The sequence below is a fragment of the Candoia aspera genome, chromosome 3 (genome assembly GCF_035149785.1).
Source record: "Candoia aspera isolate rCanAsp1 chromosome 3, rCanAsp1.hap2, whole genome shotgun sequence".
NCBI lineage: Eukaryota > Metazoa > Chordata > Lepidosauria > Squamata > Boidae > Candoia > Candoia aspera.
The window spans coordinates 94,779,977-94,804,644 of record NC_086155.1 but is presented as its reverse complement, the minus strand read 5'-3'; the positions used below and the strand labels follow the sequence as shown (position 1 = coordinate 94,804,644).

At 38.0% G+C, this 24,668-nt stretch overlaps 1 protein-coding gene across 1 annotated transcript; it reads right to left on the bottom strand.

The window, feature by feature from the left end:
• Positions 1-931: 931 nt before the first annotated feature.
• On the bottom strand, positions 932-23,130 carry ZBTB41 (zinc finger and BTB domain containing 41). The gene is made up of 11 exons (XM_063298388.1): positions 22,700-23,130; positions 18,929-20,127; positions 16,462-16,669; positions 15,415-15,484; positions 14,156-14,303; positions 10,676-10,805; positions 5,903-5,997; positions 5,221-5,328; positions 4,091-4,196; positions 2,783-2,871; positions 932-1,764 (listed from the first exon to the last, which is right to left on the bottom strand). Exons 2-11 carry the CDS (start codon positions 20,034-20,036, stop codon positions 1,109-1,111), a joined length of 2,718 nt encoding a protein of 905 aa, XP_063154458.1. The 5' UTR covers positions 20,037-20,127; positions 22,700-23,130; the 3' UTR covers positions 932-1,108.
• Between the last annotated feature and the right edge of the window lie 1,538 nt (positions 23,131-24,668).

Genomic DNA, 24,668 nt, shown 5'->3' with positions numbered 1-24,668 from the left:
ATGAAAGGAAATATGTGTACAATGAAAACATATGGGGGGAACATCAATCCATAATTGATTAAATGTGAATTTGTTTATACTCTTGTACCCTTCAAGAATCTATTTTTAAAAATATTACAATTTTTAAAAACACATGATTTTGAAAGCTAAGCCACTGCATTAAAAAGGCAACAATAACTTTTCATGCTCAACAGCTTTCAAAAAACTCAAAGTCAAAGAAAATACAGATACATTAACTTTTCAATAGTTAAAAGAATTTTCAGCGGAACAGTTGTATTAGTTTGTTGGGCAAAAACAGACACCACTTATGTTATAATTTTCGTGTACTGCAGCTGTCCTCATGCAATGAATGGAATATTAACACTCTCTATATACAGAGAGAGAGAGAGTGAGTGAGAGAGAGAGAGAACAGCAGAATAGCAAATACTGATATCAGAAAGAAATGCATTAGAGAAAGTACAAGTAGTTATCACTACTATGGCTGTGCATGCTTTAAACATGATTTGGAGTAAGTGTTTTGGATCTCATGTAAGCACAGCACATCTATACTGTCCATTAAAGCACCTGCTTCTTTTTTCAGGCTTCTGAAGGCGGCTGAATAAAGATATGGGTGCTTTAAGAGTGTGATAATGGAACTTAGTCTCCATTTAATGATTAAACAAAAATTGAGCTAAATTTTATTTAAATAATTTTTAAACCTAAATTAGTTAACTAAACACAGGTAATATGATTACTTTCATGTATCTAGTAATTTTTCTTTTCTGTCATATGGAAGAATGCTAGGATTACTGACAAGAAGACACTTGTCCCAAGTAATATTCTCTGTATTTCATTTCCCTCTGAGTTTTCCATTGCATATCCTGCTCCCGTAATTCTGAGTATATATATCTATATCTATATATACACACATATATACATATATACCTATACCTATACCTATATATATATATATATATATGTATATTCCTATTTCAACCTAATACTCCATTTGTTTGATGAAATTGACAACAGCTTGTACAAGGATGTTAGCCTTTAAGATGCCTCACAACTCACTGTTTGAAGAGAATTATTAAGACTATTGAAATATCACACTCCATAGACATGATCATTAATGTTCATTATTTGAAATGTTCTGTACAGAAGTTGCTGTATCTAGACCCAGTAATGTCCCAAGGTAAGTTTGTTCTCTGGGATCCAATATTTGTTCAGGTTTGACTGGGTGAACTATATTTGCTGGCTGTGGAGTAAGAGTATATTTTTCAAGAAATTCCAAATCTGTTGTTTGCTGATAGTCTGTTGGAGGGGGCTGTGAAGGAAGAATGGAGTGAGAGGAAGATGTGACAGGAGGCCGTTGTTGTGCAAGATCAGGCTGAGTTTCACGCATTCGAACAGATATCAGTGTCACTGGCACACATGTGTCTGATGGTACATTCTGTAGCATTGTCTTGGTGTCCACTTGATAAGTTGTTGGCTGATCCACAAATGGTTTAGAATCACCTTGAAAAGCCTTATCCTCAGGTGGTGTGCACTGAGCTGGTAATGACCCATTTTTTTCATCTGACAGTGGGCTTTGCAATTCTTCTGCAGTCTTTGCTCCATGCACGTGATCAGTATGGTATTTTAGCTTATCCTTTCGTTTAAATGTTGCATTGCAGTATTGACAGTTGAAAGGGCGAGCATCTGAATGAATAACCATGTGTTTAGTTAATGTCTTCTTAATCCTGAAGGACTGGTTACAAATTTGGCATCTGTACGGTTTCTCACCTGCATTGAAAAGCCAATATTAATTGAATAAATGTGCTGCCTCTCGTATAAATATCTGTTGTTTTTATCCTTGTTGCATACCAAAACATTTTGACAGGTAATTTCTATACAATACAGAACACCTGACACATGCCTGAGAAAAAACACACAAGTCATTTTAAAATTTACTATCATTTCTTTTTAAAAAATACATAATTACTTTTAAGGATACAGAAAACCTTGCACTTACACCAAACTTTGTTTCAAGTTAGAACAAAGCATAGGGATATGCAAAGCTGGTACATGCCATCATGGGGTGATACTCTAGTGACTTGCAAAACATTTAGAGGAGTTGATTCACTTTGATTGGCAGCCTTGCATCAAAAATGTGCAGAGCTACCTTAGTTAGCAGAAAGCATTTCAGGCCACTGGGGGGCGGGGGTTGGGAGTGAGGTCTTAATTTTGTAGTTTTGCTTTAAGAGGATTCATTAAAGCAAAACAGCTCTTTAAAATTCACACCTCAACAACCACACACAGTTCATTACTTTTGTTAGTGTTTTGGAAACTGTTAGACTGTTTTGTGGCTTGCATTGGGGTTATGGATGGGAATTCAAAATAGCTTCTTGTTCTCTTGATTTACATCACTTTAAAACATTTTTGACAACGTTCTTATAGAAAAGCACTGGAATGGGGAAAATTAGTACATAAAGACAGTTTATTAATAGTTAACTGGGGAACTGGGGAACTTCAGAAAGCCCAACAACATGGAATATAGCATGAAGCTGGGAAAGGGAATTGGGATAGGTTAAGAATCTAAGGGATAGGAAACCCTCCAGCAAATCACTAAACTGTGAGAATTAAGATCAGTGCTCAAAGCGTTCTGGAGTAATTACTTTCACTGCTCCAAACAGGACGGAAACAGAAAGACAGAGGAATGCAAGCATTCTCCCCCTTCATATTCCTGTCCTATTAGCTGCAAGCAGGAGTTTGAAAATATTAGAGATTCCAGCTGAGTTTTAAGACTACTCCAATTGTTTACCTGAATGTGTCCTAAAATGCATTTCCAAACTTGATTTCCCCTTAAAAACTTTCTTGCAGACTTCACATTGATGAAATGTTGCTTTGTACCTTCACAGAGATATAAGTGGAATATATTAGAAGATAAACTTTCTACCAAGGAATGTTTTCGGGCTTACATGAATTAAGTCACTATTACAGGCTTAATCTTATTTTTTTTCTCTTTTAAGTTGTTTCTGTAAAGATATATGAGCATTGAGTTGCTGTTTGTGAACATTTTCAGTATCTTCACAGGAAGTGGTAATACAAATAAATGTATAATCTATCAAGAAATTCAGTTCTATCCAGTGGTGTGCTGGAATCATGGCAGCCAATTGTTGAATTTTGGGGAGTTTTGCGAGCTGGTTGAAGGCAGAGCTGAGCCATGACACCTAGTGTTCTGATCAGATGTTCCATGGCTAGCAGCTTGGCTGCAGCAATGGAGCTGGCAGAGCTGGTTCTTAAACATTGATTCTGGTTCTCTCTCTTGTAAATGGGACATTTAACAGAAAAACCCTCACTGATGCTGCAATTCTATATATAATACTGCCTAGAAGTAAACCACTGTGTTATGTCTTTCATTTTTATAGTCATATATAGGATTGTACTGCAAACATTCGTATATTCTTCAGTACAAGGGTAAATGATTACTGCACAATCCAGCTATTCTATGCTGGTTTAGGAATTTCATGACTTGAAGGCCACCTATCAGAATGGTTCCCAGGCTGGAGAAGAATGAGAGCTATTATTCGTGAAATATTTAAGTGCACTTTCTCTACCTTATTTTCTTTTGGCCTTGCTGTTTTCAATCTCGTGTCCCCTTTCAACTACGTGATACACACACACTTGCCAATTTAGGAGAAAACTTAATAAATCTCAAGCAAAAGAAAGCACAGAAAATCAAATCAAATCAGATAAGGCACTTAGATCCATAATTAATATTGTCTATGTTTGCTTCTCGCTGTTTTGGATATCAAGTAACTGGTGTCATGGATTATTGAAGCCTTTTCTCCCATGATCTTCCCCTGATCTGAAATGCCTCATCAGTAGGTATAAATATTTTGCTTTATATGTGATACTTAAATCACATTTTCATACTTTTTATAATAATGGAAAATTGTGTTTCATCATACCATAGTATCTTTCTTCAACATTAGTATATAAGGGGCAAAAGGAATGCGTTAAACTTAAACCTTGATTTAACAGATCAAAATGGTTCTATTTGAATCATTCCAGGTGTATAATAATCAAACATATCCTTGCAATAATATTATTTCAATATTAAACTTACTTTTGCCACACTTTTTCTCCTAGATGAACACTTTTATAATGAACAGTGAGATGATCTCTTCGGCCAAAGCATTTCCCACATTCCTCACACTGATGGGCCTTCTCTCCTAAGGCGAACCAACAATATATTCTGAATCAATTTTATTAAAAGTTCCAGGAATCATCCAAAAGAATGCCAGAGGCACCCAAATATTTCTGATTTGGGGCCAGTCACTCTCTCAGCCCAACCCACCTCACACGGTTGTTGTGGGGAAAATAGGAGGAGGGAATATTATGTAGGCCACCTTGAGCGTTACAAAATAAAGGCAGGATAGAAAATAAATAAATTAGGGGTCAGTGTCCATGGCTCATCAGTATGTGATAATAATACATCATGATCAGTAGGTGTCACTAAGACTATGAAAAGTAGTAGCATTTGTCAAATGATGTCTTAAACTGCTGATAGGCTTAATATGTCTTTTAAAATTAAATTTATTATCCCAAAATAAATTGGGGGAGAGGGGGATGGGATTGTGATTACCATGTCCTGGTCCGACCACTTATTTAATTTCATCACTGCTCTACACTCTGTGACTCTCAGCTACGGAAAAAATAATTTTAAAATGTACAGTCCCTCCATCAGAAAACAGTTGCATTTTAGTATACCTCAGGGCTTTCAATGAGTAGGTGTCAGGAAATAGGGTGAAGAACCACGCTGAGTCAGGAATTGTACTCTAGTATTTATTGTCCTACTCTAATAGACAGAATCCTGCTAAAGTGAAACAGAACTAGCAAACTCTAAAGGAAAAACCCCAGAACTCTAAGGCGATTCTTTTCTGATTTTCTTGGCTGGGAGCCCAAGGGTTTCCACACCGTGCATGCACTTTCCCCCCTGGAGAGGGCCCCCTCCTTCTTTGCCAGCAATCCCCACAACAGTAGGAACCTTTCCATTCATAGAATAGCTGGTCTGCGTATAATTGTCTGGCCACGTATCTTGGCATACACCCCCTCCATCTCTGATCAGTCATGGTGGAAACATATTAAGTTATCCTCTCTTTCAGTGGTCCATTATTTTGTGACATACCCACTTAAAAGAATCCTATGTTCCTGGGTTCTTTGATTGCGAAAGGTAATGTCAATGCCACTCCTTACCTGAATGTATCTTTTTGTGTTTTGTGAGGTGGTCATGGCGAATAAATGTTTTTCCACATTCTTCACATTCATATCTCTTATCATCATGGTGGACTCGCAGATGAAGCCAGTATTAACAGGAATACAAGATTAGCATCTGCATGCTTAATATACCATGATATTCAGATTTGAAAATCTCAATTAGAAGTAAAACTTATACTAAGTTCCATAATTTATACTACATATAATTTAGATTTGAAAACCTAAATTAGAAGTATAACTCAACAATGACACCATCTGCTCTGAGACAATTGCTGTACTATTTCCTGGCAGATACGCCTCTACTGATTTTCTTAGTGTTGTTTGATACACTAGACATGAAGCACACTATTAAGACTAAATATTTTTGAATTTTGGAGAAAATGGGTCATGAAATCTAGCTCCAGATTATAATCTTTTACCCATTTACTTGGAAATAAGACCATTCAGATGAGCAAAATTTGCTAAAGATTGCTTATCGATAGGCCATATTTGCTAAAATCTAAAAATACATTCCATAGGGATTTCTTTTATTTTAGTAATTTGCTATAAATAACTTCAGTAAAACAAAGTAATTTCAAAGCATAACTGATTGCACCATAACAGTATAGACAGTATGTGTTATACATTACATATATATACATACATAATAGTATGTGTTACCTGTAGGAGCTTCCATGACGAAAACTCTGCCCACAAATGCTACATAGGTGTGGCTTCTCTCCACTATGAATTCTCAAATGCTCTTTCAAAGTTGTTCTGCAAGCAGATATTAGGAAGAAAATATTTCCTAATCCTTTCACAATGATACATAATTCAATGTCAATTTAATGCATTCAAAATGGCCAAAGTCCAATTTCTTCAGAGTGTAACTAAGTAACTGACATCTATTGATCATGTGATAAACTGTTATCAGATATTGGCAATCCATTGTCAATGATCACTGACATCTGGGTTTGACTTCTTTCGAAAATACATGCATGCGTCTGACATTTCTGCCATCATGGCATGTAGTAATACAGGGCATCCTAAAAGTCTTAGTGCAGTTTTAAGTCATTAAAGACTTTTGGGACACCAAGTATATCCACAGTCTTTGGGGTCTCTGTAGAAGTGTATGTGTTAGTGAATTTAAGTATTTTTATCCTTTTTATTTTAAAAAATTATAAGCTTCTGTCATTTTATTTGACACGTAGATCAACTTTTAATTTTAAAAAGTGGCTTATTTGTTGTTGTTCAGCCCTAATCTCAATAAAATCACTGTTCTTATTCATAGGAGTATGGGATACACAACTTTATTTATCATTTTAAGTCACATGAAGTCACAAAAGCCTATGCCTCCCCATATTCCTGATGATTACAGCTACTGGGAATCATGCCTATGCTGATCTGCACAGCCTTTACCTGGGTTCTGTTTCTTAGCCTTTCTTAGTATACACTAATAGTCAAGTCTCAGAATGCCTACCTTTATTAAGAGCGCAATGTTTTGGATACAAAGGGAAAAAAGATGATTTAGATAGCACCTCCCAAAATAATATGCATCTTTCTCCAGGATCATGCTGCAGCTGTACAATCCCCAAAGAGGTTGCTGATATACTAAATGAGTGCCCACTGAACTGCAAAGCACCCTTTCCTTGTTAATTCAAAGCACTGTATAACACTAATTTTTATGTAATCCTAAACCGCAGACAAAACCTAACACTGCACTGATATAAAAATGGAGAGCCAGTTTGGTGTAGTAGTTAAGGTGCTGGATTAGAAACAGGGAGACCTTGAATTCTAGTTCTCCCTTAGGCATAGAAGCTGGCTGGGTGACTTTGGGCAGTCACTATTTCTCGGCCCAACCTACCTCAAAGGTTGTTGTGAGGAAAATAGGAGAAAGGAGCATTATATATGCTGCCTTGAGTTATACAAAATAAACAAGGTATTTGTTGTTTATTCATTTAGTCGCTTCCGACTCTTCGTGACTTCATGGACCAGCCCACGCCAGAGCTTCCTGTCGGTCGTCAACACCCCCAGCTCCCCCAGGGACAAATCCATCACCTCTAGAATATCATCCATCCACCTTGCCCTTGGTCGGCCCCTCTTCCTTTTGCCCTCCACTCTCCCTAGCATCAGCATCTTCTCCAGGGTGTCCTGTCTTCTCATGATGTGGCCAAAGTATTTCAGTTTTGCCTTTAATATCATTCCCTCAAGTGAGCAGTCTGGCTTTATTTCCTGGAGGATGGACTGGTTTGATCTTCTTGCAGTCCAAGGCACTCTCAGAATTTTCCTCCAACACCACAGTTCAAAAGCATCGATCTTCCTTCTCTCAGCCTTCCTTATGGTCCAGCTCTTGCAGCCATATGTTACTACAGGGAACACCATTGCTTTAACTATGCGGACCTTTGTTGTCAGTGTGATGTCTCTGCTCTTAACTATTTTATCGAGATTGGTCATTGCTCTTCTTCCAAGGATTAAGAGTCTTCTGATTTCCTGACTGCAGTCAGCATCTGCAGTAATCTTTGCACCTAGAAATACAAAGTCTTTCACTGCTTCTACATTTTCTCCCTCTATTTGCCAGTTATCAATCAAGCTGGTTGCCATAATCTTGGTTTTTTTGAGGTTTAGCTGCAAGCCAGCTTTTGCACTTTCTTCTTTCACCTTGGTCATAAGGCTCCTCAGTTCCTCTTCGCTTTCAGCCATCAAAGTGGTATCATCTGCATATCTGAGATTGTTAATGTTTCTTCCAGCGATTTTAACTCCAGCCTTGGATTCTTCAAGCCCAGCATGTCGCATGATGTGTTCTGCGTACAAGTTGAATAGGTAGGGTGAGAGTATACAGCCCTGCCGTACTCCTTTCCCAATCTTAAACCAGTCCGTTGTTCCGTGGTCTGTTCTTACTGTTGCTACTTGGTCGTTATACAGATTCTTCAAGAGGCAGACAAGATGACTTGGTATCCCCATACCACTAAGAACTTGCCACAATTTGTTATAGTCCACACAGTCAAAGGCTTTAGAATAGTCAAGAAAACAGAAATAGATGTTTTTCTGAAACTCCCTGGCTTTTTCCATTATCCAGCGGATATTGGCAATTTGGTCCCGAGTTCCTCTGCCTTTTCTAAAGCCAGCTTGTACATCTGGTAATTCTCACTCCATGAATTGCTGAAGTCTACCTTGCAGGATCTTGAGCATTACCTTACTGGCATGTGAAACGAGTGCCACTGTTCGATAGTTTGAACATTCTTTAGTGTTTCCCTTTTTTGGTATGGGGATATAAGTTGATTTTTTCCAGTCTGATGGCCATTCTTGTGTTTTCCAAATTTGCTGGCATATAGCATGCATTACCTTGACAGCATGATCTTGCAAGATTTTGAACAGTTCAGCTGGGATGCCGTCGTCTCCTGCTGCCTTGTTATTAGCAATGCTTCTTAAGGCCCATTCAACCTCACTCTTCAGGATGTCTGACTCTAGCTCACTGACCACACTGTCAAAGCTATCCCTGATATTGTTATCCTTCCTATACAGGTCTTCCATATATTCTTGCCACCTTTCCTTGATCTCTTCTTCTTCTGATAGGTCCTTGCCATCTTTGTTTTTGATCATACCCATTTTGGCCTGGAATTTACCTCCGATGTTTCTAATTTTCTGGAAGAGGTCTCTTGTCCTTCCTATTCTATTGTCTTCTTCCACTTCCATGCATTGTTTGTTTAAAAATAATTCCTTATCTCTTCTGGTTAACCTCTGGAATTTTGCATTTAATGGGGCATATCTCCCCCTATCACTGTTGCCTTTTGCTTTCCTTCTTTCTTGGGCTACTTCTAATGTCTCAGCAGATAGCCACTTTGCCTTCTTGGTTTTCTCTTTCTTTGGGATGTATTTTGTTGCTGCCTCCTGAACAATGTTGCGAACTTCTGTCCATAGTTCTTCTGGGACCCTATCTACTAAGTCCAGTCCCTTAAATCTATTTACCTCCACTGCATATTCCTTAGGGATATTAGTGAGCTCATATCTAGCTGATCTGTGGGTCTTCCCTAATCTCTTTAGTCTGATCCTAAATTGTGCAATAAGAAGTTCGTGATCTGAACTACAGTCAGCTCCAGGTCTTGTTTTTACCGACTGTATAGATGGCCGCCACCTTTGGCTGCAAAGGATGTAGTCAATCTGATTTCGGTGTTGTCCATCTGGTGAAGTCCATGTATAAAGCCGTCTCTTAGGTTGTTGGAAGAGAGTGTTTGTTATGCAGAGTGAGTTGTCTTGGCAAAATTCTATCAGCCTATGTCCTGCTTCGTTTTGTTTTCCCAGGCCATGCTTACCTGTAATTCCAGGTGTCATTTGACTGCCCACCTTAGCATTCCAGTCTCTTGTGATGAAAACAACGTCTCTTTTAGGCGTGTTGTCCAGTAGGTGCTGCAGATCCTCATAGAACTGCTCTACTTCAGCTTCTTCAGCATTTGTGGTTGGGGCGTATATTTGGATCACTGTGATGTTAGATGGCTTGCCCTGAATTCAAATTGAGACCATTCTATCGTTTTTTGGATTGTATCCAAGCACTGCTTTAGCCACTTTACTATTAATTATGTAAGCTACTCCATTTCTTCTGTGGTCCTGTTGTCCACAGTAGTAGATCTGGTGGTCATCTGATGTGAAGTGGCCATTCCAGTCCATTCCATTCCAGTTCACTGACGCCCAAAATGTCTATCTTTAATCTTGACATCTCACCAATAACCACATCCAATTTGCCCTGGCTCATAGATCTTACATTCCAGGTTCCAATGGTGTGTTGATCCTTAGAACATCGGATTTGCTGTTCACCACCAGCACCGTCAGCCGCTAGCCGTCCTTTTGGCTTTGAGCTAGCTGCGTCATCACCTCTGGGGCTAGTTGAACTCATCCTCTGTTCCTCCCCAGTAGCATTTTGACCATCTTCCGACCTGGGGGTCTCATCTTCCGATGGTATACCGACATATCTCTGGTTGTACTGATCCATTTAGTTTTCACAGCAAGAATACTGGGGTGGGTTGCCATTACCTTTCCCAGGGATTGCATTTAGTCTGACCTCTCTGTCATGACCTTCCCGTCTTGGGTGACCCTACACGGTTTAGCTCATGGCATCGAGGTGCTCAAGCTCCAGCACCACAAGGTAACGATCCTTTGCTGAAGAAACAAGGTATATACATCTAATAAAAACATACACCTGAAACCCTAAAATTTGTGAGAATTTGCATGGGCTCAGTAGTTACAGAATGCTGGTTGGTGAGCAAAGAAAGATTTGGGAAGTGAATTGGATGGAGTATCCTGAGAAAGCATATGGCTGCTGATTAGAATCAACAGGAGCTCTTCACTATTCAATTATTTTGTTCAACTGCCTTTACAGTACAGTGTTTTTAAAATGCTGGTGAATTCGTGGAGCTGCCTATTGTTTAACTTATATAAAACACAATATGTGCTTCAAGCTTACCTTTCTCTAACTGATTTTCCACAAATAAAGCAAGTCCATTTTCTCTTTCCTCCATGAGTACATTCAATATGGCGCTTCAGATTTCCAGTGTCATTAAACTGACGACCACAAATATCACATGGAAAAGGTCCTAAGAAGTTACAGGAATACAATTTTACATTTATGCAGCCTGAGCAAGTGCGTTGCAGCATTAATAAACACATTTTGGAAGACAAAAATACAAAGTTAAACAAAATACTCTCTTCCTTTTTGAAAAACTTAAACACAAACACATTAATATTGCATTTTTATGGACAGCTTGGTAAGCCATTACGTTACTGTGTCAGAATTACCATTTGCAATTTCTGGGGAAGAAATGGCAGACTGAAGACAGCTCCGCAAAAAGCAGAGCTAATGCCCATGGTGGAATGAAGAGCTGGCAAGTAGACTGGCTCTTTGATAACTCCTCTCTGGACAAGGAGAGGACTTGAGATCGCTCACAAGTGCTCCAGACAGCTGCTTCTCGTGAGGAGACTGCAACACAGTGGTCTCTGGCAGGTTTAGCGCTCTGGGAGACAAGGGAACAGCCATCTTGCTCAAACTGCAGCCGGTACCTTTGAAAGTACACTAAGTTCGCATATTTCTTTTTCTGATCACTTTTGGAAATTGCTTGTTAACTGCTTTTCAGCTATTAGGAACTTTTAGATCAAAACATTTTACAGCACCAGGTGAGTTACCTTCAATCCCTAGTGAAAGTTTTAACTACAAGTTTAAGAACTTAAAAATATTTTTTTTAATAAACAGCAAAAGGATAATTAAAACTTTGGTTTTAGAAAGTTACAAATGGACTAAGGGTCCAGTTAATCTGAAATAAGATTTTTGAATTAATTATAAAGAATCCTTCCCATGGGAAAAGCTTTTGTTCTGAATTTTTTAAAAAAAAACATGACTTTAAAAATTAGACACTAGAGGGAACTAGAGGGAATGAAATATTATAATTAAAGGAGAAGAACACTCAAATTCAACTTAACAATTACAGAATGAAGCAAAATATTTTAACACTGGACATACTGAAGGATATTTTTGAACAATGGACCCAGAAGTTGATTTTAAGAGTGTCTGCCTCTATAGATAGACTGTGTTTAAAAGATGTGATGGGTGAGGAACAAGTTTTACTGGACAAGAGTGAGACTGATCTGAAAGTGGATTTAAAATGACAGATTACAAGAATGACATAGAAGAAGATGTTACGCTGGACATACAAAATAAACTGGCTAATGTCTTAATAATTAAAAGGGATGTACCAAGAGAGTGACATGGATAATTTTCCTATATTGAATTTACAAAAGAAGCTTCTTAAAGCTTTGAAGAATTTTGTGAGAAGTGACAAGAAAAAATGAAAGAAATCAAGTTCTACAACACTACTTCAAAGGACTAAAGATCAAGATTGTTAGAAGTAAAAGGAAGAAATATAAAGTTGGTTTCTCTGATCAAAGTTAAAATAGATACATTGTTCTCTCTGGTAACCCTTAATGGATTTTTGCTGACATCGACTGAAATGACAAGGCTTTATGGATTTGTTTACAGATAAGAGATAGGATATGGGAAGAGATCATTTGTTGTATTTTAAGAGAAGGTGAAAGCTTACTAAAATTGTTTATACTTGTGATGAAGGGGGAAGTCACTTCTTTATATATTTCTTTTCTTTTTCTTTACTGTATTCTTATTTGTTCTTTGTTTTTGTTTTTTATTTTTTTTCTTTCTTTTCTACACCTTCTCTTTTTTCTTTTTCTCTTTTAATTTGTTTTAGTTTGTATTAGTTTTTACTATTGTAATTGTAACCTTTAATAAAATTACTATTAAAAAAAAGAATTACCAATAGCACAAGCTCCATATAAGATATGCAATCATCAACATGGTGCATTCCATTTTACAACATGTAACAAATTGACAAAATAGGGCAACAGAATTAAACGCAGTGATTAAAATATCCTAATTTTACTTCATTGATCTAGTATAACAAAGCATCACTCAAAATACTATGAACAGAAACAAAAATGAGTTGGTTTTCAGGGAAAAAATCAATTTACCCTTATATAAAACTAGAAGTACCTATTCAAGAACTGGACAAATGGCTACTTCCTTAACTATTATTTGAAAAGCCAAGCAAAACTGCCCTTAAGCTTCACAGTGCAAAGCCCACATTCTCTGATTAAATTCTGTTTCATTTTCTAGGGGCCAGAATATTTGCCAAAATGCATAATGGTATTTTCCAATATCCTTTGCCTTAAAAATGTCAAAGTCCTGATGGAAAGGGGAGCTTACACTTTCCTTCAAGGAAATTACCACTCTTAAAACAGGTATTCTAGTAGGATGATGAAGGGAGAAGTGGAAGACCATTACAATAAGGAAGAAAAGGAAAATGGTTATTCCCTCTTCTGTAGCCCTGTGGATCCAAGCCAATCTGTTGTTTCCATGTCACCATCACAACAGCAGCTTTTAAAGCTCAAAAGACAAGGAGAGGGAAAAAATACTGCGAAATCTAGTTACTTCTTCCACATTACACCTATTGCAGAAGTCCAAACCCTAAGTCCTTTGTTGTTTTTTTATGTTGGGAGGCACTTCAAAAAATCAACTTCACCTAATCTCCCCATTTGAAATGTAACACACTTGTGCTGATACATCTAAATAAAGTTGCAGGGTTTTTTTTTTCCTAATAGATTTTGATGACAAAATCGTGGAGAAGGTCAATGTTCTTTTGTCTGTTTGATTATTCAGTAAATGCACAAATTTGCTACCTGCAACTAAACAAATAATGAAATATAAACTGATCAGTGTTTCATATGCTGCTTTGGTTCTCAGCAGTGAAGAAAATGGTTTAGGAGAAAACTTTTAATCATTTCTGTTCAAAGGTCATCAGTCTAAAAGTTTACTGTTTCCAAGAAAACTGGGAAAACAATATGTGATAGATGTAGCAAACTCTAAAGGTTTACTAACTCACAAAGGTACACATTTTCTGACCAAACAGGCTGTGACTGATAACCTCCCCACCTCTCTTGTGTTGTTGAGCTTTTATTTTTTGCATTTTTCATTCAGAATTCATTGAAAAACTGTTTTTGTAATTTTAAGTTAGATTTAAAAATCAAGTAATTTCTCATGCTAATGCAAAAATTGGTCTTTTACCAACTTAAGAATGAAGTAGTGAAACCAAACAGATAGGCTGAGGTGGGAAGGGGAAAAGCCACCCTGTGAGCTGTAAAAGATAAAAAAAAAAAGCTATAAAAATTTGTGTCTTTTTTTTCCAAACATCTTCTAAATAAGGATTCATTTCATTAAAATGTGTATTTGTTCAAAAACTGAACCTCATCTTCAAGCAGTTTAAAGAACTGTTCAAACAAATATATCTAAACATGTCCTCAGAGGTTTGCAAAATTGGGTTACAGAATTCAATTCAGCTAATGCATATGGAAGAAAAAATATGTGCATTGAATATTTTCTTACCTAAATGGAACTTTTCTTGATGCTTCAATCTCGTAAAGCGGGATTTAAAGTGCTCTTCACAATAGGTACATTTGAAAGGCTTATTTTGAGTGTGAAGAATCCTATGTTCTTCCAAGTGAGGTCTCCGTGTGAAAGATTTATTGCAAATCTGTAGCAACAATAGCATGCAATTAATAAGTAAAATACACAATCTTGAGCTTCCTAAAGAAAGCGAAGTTATCTGTGAAAATACATACTGTACATAACAGTACAGTTTTATTGCTCAAAGGAATGAATTATCAATAAGCATATTACCGTATACATTCATGAATAAGCTGAAAAATTTAGGTACCAAAATGTACCTAAAAATCAGGTTTGGCTTATCCCAAGATGGGCTTATCTGCAAGTACATATGGTAATACTTTTTTAAAATACCCGTATTTCCCATATACACTTATGTATGAGCCCATCCGCAGATAAGCTGACCCTTAAATTTTTAACCAAAATACTGGGTTAAAATGTGGGTTGGGTTATCCATGGGTGGTGCACTTTTCATGGTATTTTGGTTAAAAATTCAAGGGTTGGCTTATCTGCAGATGGACTTACACACCAATGGAAGCTTTTTGAAAATGTTTGTATTATACAATAATTGCACAGTTATGGACTATGTGCTTCTCTGTTATTCCTCTCTGGAATTTCAAGTTTTGTAACACCTTTACCACACATGGTGATTTACTGAATATGTTGACTGCTATATACTGCTTTCTCCACTAAAGTTACTGTACCTGATCAAACTACTGACCAAAAATATTATATATCAATAATCCATGAAGTCATATCACTTTTTATTTCTATTATCCAATGTGCACCATCCACAATGTATACTAATCCACATAATGAAATGTAGGATTTCCCATTGATACCTAATATTATGTCTTAGTAACTTCAGCATAAATTGTTCAATGCAATAATCACATATCAGGCCAATGTATTCAAACAAAATCTGCATATCATTAACACAGCATAAAAACAGCAACATAACCAAGAGCATGAAGCAAAGCTTTTACCCATGCTCTGGAGTTTCAGAGTTTCCTTTCCTACTGCAGCTCCTTGATGAACACTCTGAAACGGTCTGCAATACATTATAAGCTGCAGCTAAAACAGAAAATGCAAGAACTCCAGTAAATAAATACATAGCCTCTGATCTGGATTCAAGTCACAGATTTAAGAAGTAAATCAAAAGTATCAAATAATTTTAGTGAAACCAAAATCATACTTACCTCACATTTCCATCCTTCACTTTTTTTTTTCCTGATAGACAGAAACTCCTGTACATTTTCAGGATGGAATCTGAGGGGGGAAATCCACCAAGAAATTATTGATTTAATGAACACAACAAGCAAATCACTAGAATGAATTTTGTTACTGCTTGCTGTGCTAATTGCATTATTATTCAGAGGAAATATTATTCTGTGTTGCATATAAAGAAAGCAAAATATTTGAAGTTTCTTGAAGTTTCCCATGTGAAAAATTATGTAGATAATGCAAGCTGAAATTTCCGATTTGACATCAGCACAAATATTAACTGTTATTTTCATGTGCTTTTCCTTCTCCTTCTTTAAGCATTTTTTGCCCCAATTTACTTAAACCACCTTTGAATACTCACCTGATAGAAAAGCAGGATATACCTTAAAGCAGTGTTCCTCAACCTTGGCCACTTTAAGATGTGTGGACTTCAGCTCCCAGAATTCTTCAGCCAGCACGCTGGCTGGGGAGTCCTGGGAGTTGAAGTCCACACATCTTGAAGTGGTCAAGGTTGAAGGACACTCCCTTAAAGAGAAACAATACATACTACTACTGAACATATTCATATCTCACATAACACATATACATGTATATCAGAGCTTATACCCTGATCTGATTCAAGGTGACTTACACTATTGATTCATTGTAACAGTAAATTACTTTATAAGCATGCACAATTTTACCCAACCTGAGACCCTCCAGATTTTCATCATCTCCAGGCAAGGCATGATTGGGAAAGGCTGATTTATATTATGCATGGTTTTAATCATACAGATTTAAAATAAATTGTCATATGTTATCATACACATTTAATCATACGCATTAATCATACACATTTAAAATAAATTGCCATTTATTAAACGCATTAATCATACACATATTAAAATAAATTGCCATATTTTAACTGGACTATTGTTTATATTTAATTTCTTGTGGCATACAGTTTTATAATTTTATAATAAAAGGAATTCAAATGATCACTCTATATTACCCACAGTGCAGTATGTTTCAATGATACTTGCCTTTTTACATGCTTTATCAGGGTCTTTTTGGTGGCATGAAGTTTGTTACAATATGAACATTTGTGTTCTTTTTTATGAAATTCTATTTCGTTGTTATGTTTCTTTCTGTGTACTGTTAAGTTAGATTTAGTAGAATAACGCTGCTGGCAAATATCACACTCAAATGGCTTTTCACCCGTATGTACTCGAGCATGGCTTTCAAATTTCCCTACGAAACAAAATATACTTATTTTAAAATGAAAAACAGCAGGTAAATAATATTAGCCTCTAGTAATATGATAATGCGTTATGTGAAATTTGTAAGAATGTTTCAGGACAGATTATAAAGTAATCTGTATTATCCTTCAAAGAAGCCTTTCCGATTCTGGGCTGGGACATTACTTTTTTTTCTTATAGCAGAACTAACAAGTGGTAGGAATGTGGTGGTACATAGCAGCCATCCCACTGTATCACTCAGTGCTAGCTCTCAATCTGTACAAAGGAGACTCATTCAAGAGCTAGAATACAAAGTTGTGTAGAAACACAACATCATTTTCACCTTTAGTAGTTGTACTTCAGTTCTTGTCTTAAATTAGTCGCTAAAGAATAATGGCTAAGGATCTTCTCACTATTATCTTACCCACTGTTATCTTTATTCCCACTCCTACAGTCCTGGAGTACAGAGCAACTAAGGATTAAAGAAAGTTCATTATCTAAAAATTGTTCTATAAACTTGTCTAGAAACAAGGTTAAAATTTTAAGCCCATACTACAAGTGGTCCTCCATATCAGAGGCTTATTACGTATACTCAACCAATCTCCTAGGGAGGGGTTTTAGCTGAAACTTTCTCTCTATAGCTGATAATAAAATGGAGGACAGTTTTCTCCCGTGAAGCTGAAAAAGAATTTGTGCAATTACTGTAAATTGCCAAAGATACTGATATGCCAATGCAACTTTATTTTTATCTTGAGTTAAAAGTGCCATTGTTCAGATGTTTGATCATCCATGGGAGAATGCAGGTTAGTTAGTCTTATATGAATATTTTCATGTAGGTGTTGACACCTGATACTACCAGTTACATGAATTTTGGCAGCCATGTAAGGCACCTTCAAATGATTTCAATTGAACTGCAAGCCTGCAATTGCATATTGGACAAAGAGGTATCCAGAACAGGGCTAGACCTTTTCTTCTCTAAGAGACAGCTACATACTATTGATAAAGTAATAAATTGATAAAGTTACCACATCCCAGTTGAGGAGCAATAATTTAAAGGGCAGGCCAGCAAGCTGTAGGCTCTCTAGATGTCGCTGAACTGTAACTCACAACAATCCCAGTTAGTACAACCAATGGTAAAGGATGAAAAATTCTACAATTCAGCAGCCGTACAACAGCCCAAAATTCCTATGACTAAATGCTACCAAACATGTGTCCAAGCCTGTTGCAGCAGTTGAAAGGATATGCATTTTTCCAGCCATTCATTACATGGAGTTTATATGCTAGTGAAGCTAATTTGCTGTTTATTGAATGAGCATTATGTTTTACAATGCATAAAATTCAGTATTGCTTATATTGTATATCACAATGCTAATATATTTTTGATTCTATGGATTCATTCCTACACTGACTAAAGGACTAAAAGACACAGATTTCTGGTGATACAGGTAGAATTTGAGAGATGAAATATTTTTAATTTGGGATGACTTTTTCGTCTCTGTTGCTAAGGTCCCACTAACTTAACATTACTTGTTAATCTGAATACTGTTTGCCTGCAACTTGGGTGTATATATAGGCCCAGTGTTCTTGAAATCCACAGTTGTATGCAGATTCAAAATAAGCAGTTAACATGACAAGTGTAGAAGTCTAGACACCTTGCAGTTCATTTTTATTGTACAATAAACTTGTTAATAAGGCCCAATGAGGTGATTGACTTACTAGACCTATAGTTCAATTAGGTCAAGACAACTGCACAGATGTGGTAATCAAATACTCTAACTTCTCAGGCTGTGGCTGTTCTGTCTTATTTCAGCAGCTAGAAGTTTCTCTAACCAGCTTTCTGAGCATTTGAAAATGAAGATAATTCATTCTTACAAAGTGGAAAAAGCTATTAAAAAATCTAACTTCTTCCAGCCAGCAATTTCAACAGTTAGAGAGCCAGTTGGCTCTTTCTCAGCCCAATTAACTGCAGGGTTGTTGTTATGGGTAAAATAGGAGGGAGCATTATGTATGCTGCCTTGAATGGTACAAACAGAGATTATGTCAGCTTCTGATCATTTAGAGATTCAGTGAAGTATTCATTTTGATTAGGGGTGCCTAAATATTTGCATGCAAGTATACCATGGATAGATTTAAGATCTAAAGAGTTATAACAATTTGATATATTGAACCTGACCCTGGATGCTAATGCGAGATTAAAAATGACTTTTTGGTTGCTTTTAAACCTATCACAGCCACTCTGCAAAAGTAGAAGGGAAACCACATTCCCATTTACCTGGTCGATCAAATGTTTTATCACACTTGGGACACTGCAAACATTTTTTGCCACTGTTCTGAAGAATAGGTGGAATACATGTGGAAAGATTGTCTTCAGAAATATTTCCTGCTGGACCATCTGGCTCACGGACCTCTCCATCACATTCGTTTTCACTGTGCTGCTCAGACTCAGTATCGTCTCCCAAAGTGTCCTCTTCCTGCCTATCTTCATCAGTATTGTATTCACTTCCATTATCTTCAGATTCACTGCTCTCCTTACTAGGAGCAATTCTATCTAAATTGTTATCAGATGCATTAGCACTTTCATTGTCACTCTGATCAAACTTTGCTGGGCATTTGCGATTTCGCACTGATCGTCTAGTAGAAATAACAGACTTCTCAACCATGTTTAGCCCATGTTCTTTTTCCCATGCAGAAGATTTGTGTGCTTTGGACAAATGATTTTCTAATGATTTCTTGTAACAAAAATTACGATTGCACAAAGTGCATTGGTGATCGTTGGCTATTTTAGGAGTTTGTTCAGTTGTCTTTTCTACCCGAGATGGTTTTTTTGTTTTCTCTTCAGATTGTGAAATGGAAACATTTTCGCTGTTTAGCAATTTAACTGCGTCAATAATATCTAAAAACTTTGCTGCTTCTAAAACTAAAGGCATTTCATTTTTATTTAAAAAAAACTGTGATGTGTAAAGAAAGTCAAGCAGATGATGGAAAACTGAATGTGTTACATGATCCAAGGTAACAACATTTGTATTTGGATTTTTGCTCAAATAAGCATGAAAGTAACTGCTCCCAACAGCAACTACTACTTTGTGGGCACTAAATTCTTTTCCATCAACAATTATAAGAAGATCACAAAAAGATGACTGCTTCTGTCGATCATCATTCAAATATTTAAGTAGATTTTTATGATATTGCAGAGAAGTTAAAAGCTTTCTTTGATCAGGCAACAGAGAAAGTTCTTTGGAATATATGGGCTGGTCTGCACTAGCTACTTCTGCAGAATCAACATGAGCTTCTGCTACATGAATCTTATCAGGATGCTCCCTCTGGTGATCAAGATGTATTTTGTCATCTAGATTTACATTGAGTCTTCTCCTCTTCTTCATTGCAATTGTGCCACTTTAAAATCAGAACTGTCATAAATAAGCCAAACGTTTCCAAACAAATAGTTGCTTCAATGATTCTTGAAGTTATGACCTGCAAATGGATCAAATATTTTTTTTCTTTGAAACCAACAAATGTAATTTGTTAACAGGGATTCATTCAGTTAATGTACTTTCACATTTAGTGAGGTCCTAAAAATTGGCATCCACCCTCTTTCTAGAAAGCAAAAATACATTTTGCATTTACACTGAAATATTCTACAAGCCACACACATTTTATCAGACTGTAAATAGTACTCATTCTTTTTCCTTGTCAGCAGAAGCTATGGGAAAAATATCCAGGAAAGACTGTTGAACCAGGAAACATTTAGATCCCTCTCTAGATGCAGTATCTCTTTAGAATGTTGCCACTATTAAAATCACTCAAGGAGGCATAGATTCAAACAAAAAAAAATTGTAGCTATTCTTACTGCATCTCTCTTGCTCATCTTTAAGCAAAGCAGGGGAGATTAGACCCATACTACTGTCTAGAGTGAAAACAATGGGGGTGCCTCTGCATACTTATTCACTGCAGAATGAACAGCTGGTCACAGAAAAAGTCATCTCTAATGCTGTCACTCACCTGCTCTCTCTGAGTAGTTATGATTGCCCTAGACAGATACCAAATGAGTATATGGCTTAACTCTAATCCTTTCTCTTACACTTAAAAAGTAACATATGCAAGCAGTTGAAATGGGGTGTAGGAAACATATGACAATCAAGATGTTGCTGAACTACAGCTGCCACAGCCAACATAACCAAAGAAAAGGAATGCTGATAGTTCACCATATGAAAGGCTACAGGTTTTCCACCTGAGATAGGAAGTTGTAGGAGGGTTGATAAGCAATAAGTGTGAATAATGTCACATACCTTGCTAAACTATGGTTTAATACAGTTTATTAAACCACAATTAGTGGGTTTACACATAGATCATCAAACAAATTAACCCAGACTTCTCACTCAAGGCACAAATGACCAAGGTTAAATTATCCTACTTCACCTACACATTACATGAAGACCTAACTCTCTGGAGAAGACTCTAAAGCTAGGAAAGATGGAAGGAAAGAGGAGAAGAGGATGACCTGCAACAAGGTGGATGGACTCAGTTACAGTGGCAATGAGTGTACAATTTGAAAACCTGAAAGACCTGTTAGGAATAGATCATCATGGAGAAAATCTATCTGTGTTTGCTAAGAGTTGACAGTGACCTGATGGCACATAATAAAAAAAAAATCAAAGTAATAACCATGGTTTACAAAGAAGGGCTAGGTTCACACAACACGTTCAGCCAGAATCAAAGAAACTACATTATAATTTAGTGTGTCATGTGAACCAACATTTGCTTAGCCCTTCCTTATAAGGAAGGGTCAGTGTGTCAAAACAGCTGTTTCTTTTTCCAAACTGCAATTGTTATCTCCTCCATTCAGGTACTTTCTCTGAGTGGCACAACAGGAAAGATCTGGTTCCCCTGGGTGCTGTCCAGAGAAAAGTCAAGTGGCCAAGTGAAATGATGAGTTTGCTCTTTCCACAACCAAGTCTAGATGCTGTACAGCTGATGAAAACAGGTAAATGGTTGGGGAATGTGGTTGCTTCCTTTGCTTCTGTGACTTAATCTATCCACCCAAAAAGGCACAGCAAGAAACAGGCAGTATTAGCCACCTCCCTCTTTTGCTTAAATGCTGTTGCTCTGGGAGAATGCCCAGTTGCTGTTGTTCTTAGGCAATGAATGCCCCTCACTGCTGTTTTTTTTTTCTCATCACTGCTCTATCTGCTAATGCATTCTGTCTGCATGATTCAGAAGACATGGCCTTAGCCATCTAAAGGAATCAGAACATGTCCATCAGCCTCCTCAGTCTAGATAATATTATGGGTCCTATCTTCCCTGCTGTGCTTAGACTAGATGAGCAAGAGAGGTGCGATGGGTGGCTTTAGCCAAGCAAAACCAGCATCATCTGCAGGCAGTTGTTCCTTTACTTGTTACTTCAGTGAGTGATGAAAATGACGACTTTGGCCCAATTATCGCATTTCTAGAGCAAGGAGCGGACCAGAGAGGAAGCAGCTTCCATTACAGTCCTCTACGAAGCACTCTCCGCAGAGAAAAGGCAAGGAGAACTGTTCAAGTTTTATCTCTCGTGGGCCTAATCCTTCCTTCGGCGGTGCCCGGAGAGGTTGAGCAAGAAAGAGGCGGCGGCGCGAGCATACTTTGTTAGCCCGCATACCGATGCAGCGCAGCCGGGAGGGAAGGAGGGGAGGGAGCGGGTTTCAGGGGACTTCTAAAGGGGGGACCCTGCCCACTGCTGCTTCCCGGCCTCTGTCGCAGGGTGGCAGACAGAAGAAACTGCTATTTATGGTCGGGTCCCTTTCCTTTCTTAAAACGGTAGTGACAGTGCCCCCTTTTTTCTCAGCCCTTAACGTCATATGATGATCTGGCCCTCAAGGGTGATCCACATAGGTCTAACAAGTCACGTTCGCCCAGAAGCGGCAAGCAAACTAAAGCCAAGCCTCAGGCACGTTGAATTCTCGCGTCCCTCTTCACCGCGACCGGGAAGGCGAGAGTAAAACTGCGCCCCTCGGAAACCCCCCTGAACCCACCCAGCCTCGAACGAGGGGAGGAGCCTCTTGCCTACCTTCCTCCCCTATCCGAGGAAAGGGGCAAGTAACGGTCCCAGGCGCGCACGCGACAACACTCTTCTTCCCCATTTGCCGCCACCGTTACAAGGCCGGCCTCCCAATTCCGAAAAGCAACTGCCATAAACAGAAGAAGAACCCCCCATCAAAAAACCTCGCCCCCTCACACCCCTTTGCTTTCGCCATCACTTCCGGGTTCCATACGGGGGTAAAGGGCTACGTCAACTCAGCCCGAGTTTGACAGGAAGCTGGACAGATTTATCATTCTGGCTCTATGCACGTGGGTGGAAAAGGGGCCGGAGCAAGAAGACAAGCTAGGCTGGCGAGGACGGGTTTCTCTCTACCTCCAGCTTACAATGGCATTTGCCAGATAATCAACGCAAAAACACGAGCCACCCTAGAAATGTGTGCTGAAGGCAGGACTTCCTCCAAAAGTCTGGGGGAAAAAAATAGAGCGGAAGAAGTGTCATGTAGCCATCCGGTTGTGATGCGATTCCTTTGAAGTGTGGCGGAAGAGGTGTAGAAGAAGCCGGGATGGTTTCGGGGACGGTTCGGCTTTGTCTGGTCTGTCTCGTCCCACCGACTCAATCCTTTCCTCGTTTTCAGCTGTCCGCCTGTTAAGCTACGTCGAGAGAAGTCCGGCTTTTTCTCCGTTGCTTTCCCTCCGGATGGATTTTGTGCGCCCGCCAAACCCTAAGCTTTACTCAGTCCTCTTGAATGTAGTGTTTTTGAGATGTGGGGAAATTAGCTTATCATGTTCCTCAGCAGGGCTGGAGAAAGCTACCATATATGATTTTATATATATAGTGGCCATCCAGAGAGCGGGAGAAGAGGCAGGCTATAACAATAATAACAGTAGGGGTGGTCTCTCACTCAGGATGGCCCTGGTAGAAGGAGCTTTTGCCTGCGAACAGCTGGAAGCAAACGTCCTGTAATTACCTACCCTCACTTACAGTCTCTGTTTTTCTTTTTCTCATTAAGGAAGAGCAAGAGGAGCTAGTAGCTGTTCATCTCATTGGTGGCCCTCCCCTTGTGTGTTGTTGCAAGACTGAATTGAGTAAATTTCCTCTGTCATGCTGCCTAGATGGAGAACATAACCTTAGGAAAATGAAAGGTTTTACCAGCTCCTAATGACCAGTGTTCTTTCTCTTGCACCAATGGATGTAGGTGGGAAGGATTAGACCAGTGTTTCTCAACGTTAGCAACTTTAAGATGAATTCTGGGAGTTGAAGTCCACACATCTTAAAGTTGCTAAGGTTGAGAAACACTTAGCAGAACCTGACTTCTGCAGAGGCAACTGCCATTATTAGACAAATAATGGCTAAGATGTGCAATAGCTACCATTTCTATTCAGTAGCAGCATGCAAGGAAAGTAGCTGATCACTTATACTTGACAGCCTCCAGAAAAGATGACATGGTTAACAAGTCTATAAATCAATTGTGTGTTTGTGTAAATAGGATTGGAAACAAATGCTAAAGGTACTTCAATATTAATGATGTCGATATTATCCTTGGTTGGTTCCAGCAGTGATACATATTTAACAAATCATTTAATGGGATGGGCAAAACAAGGAGGCTGGTAGATAGTTAGACAGGGGATGGCAAGGAACCACTGTGTTCAAAGTATAATATTTGAAGTTTTTTATTTTTCCATTCAACAGTAATCCTGCAAAGTGTCAGTAATATAGTAGACTTTGGTTTTTCAATTTTCTTCTCACTGACACTTTGTGTATTAGACATACACACACACACACTCTAAGTTTTTTGCATGGGACTGTTAAGGAAGACTGCTAGGTTATTAACTGAGCTTTATTATTTTGAACATCTTACATAAGTAGTTAAAACACTTCACTAACTAGCAGTCCCTTTTCCTCTAAGCTACCATGTTGACTAATCTCCAGTAAGTTGTCTATTTTCTTTGTAAATTTAATGATTGCTGTATCCCTGGTTTTATAAATTAATGATGTG

Coding starts and splice junctions, on each gene's coding strand:
- ZBTB41 (XM_063298388.1), bottom strand. CDS start 20,036: ATGAAGAAGAGGAGAAGACTCAATGTAAATCTAGATGACAAAATACAT. Junction 14,304..15,414: donor GTGAAGGATGGAAATGTGAG/GTAAGTATGATT, acceptor TTGTTGCTACAG/ATTTGCAATAAATCTTTCAC. Junction 1,765..2,782: donor GCATTTTAGGACACATTCAG/GTAAACAATTGG, acceptor TTTTCAATGCAG/GTGAGAAACCGTACAGATGC.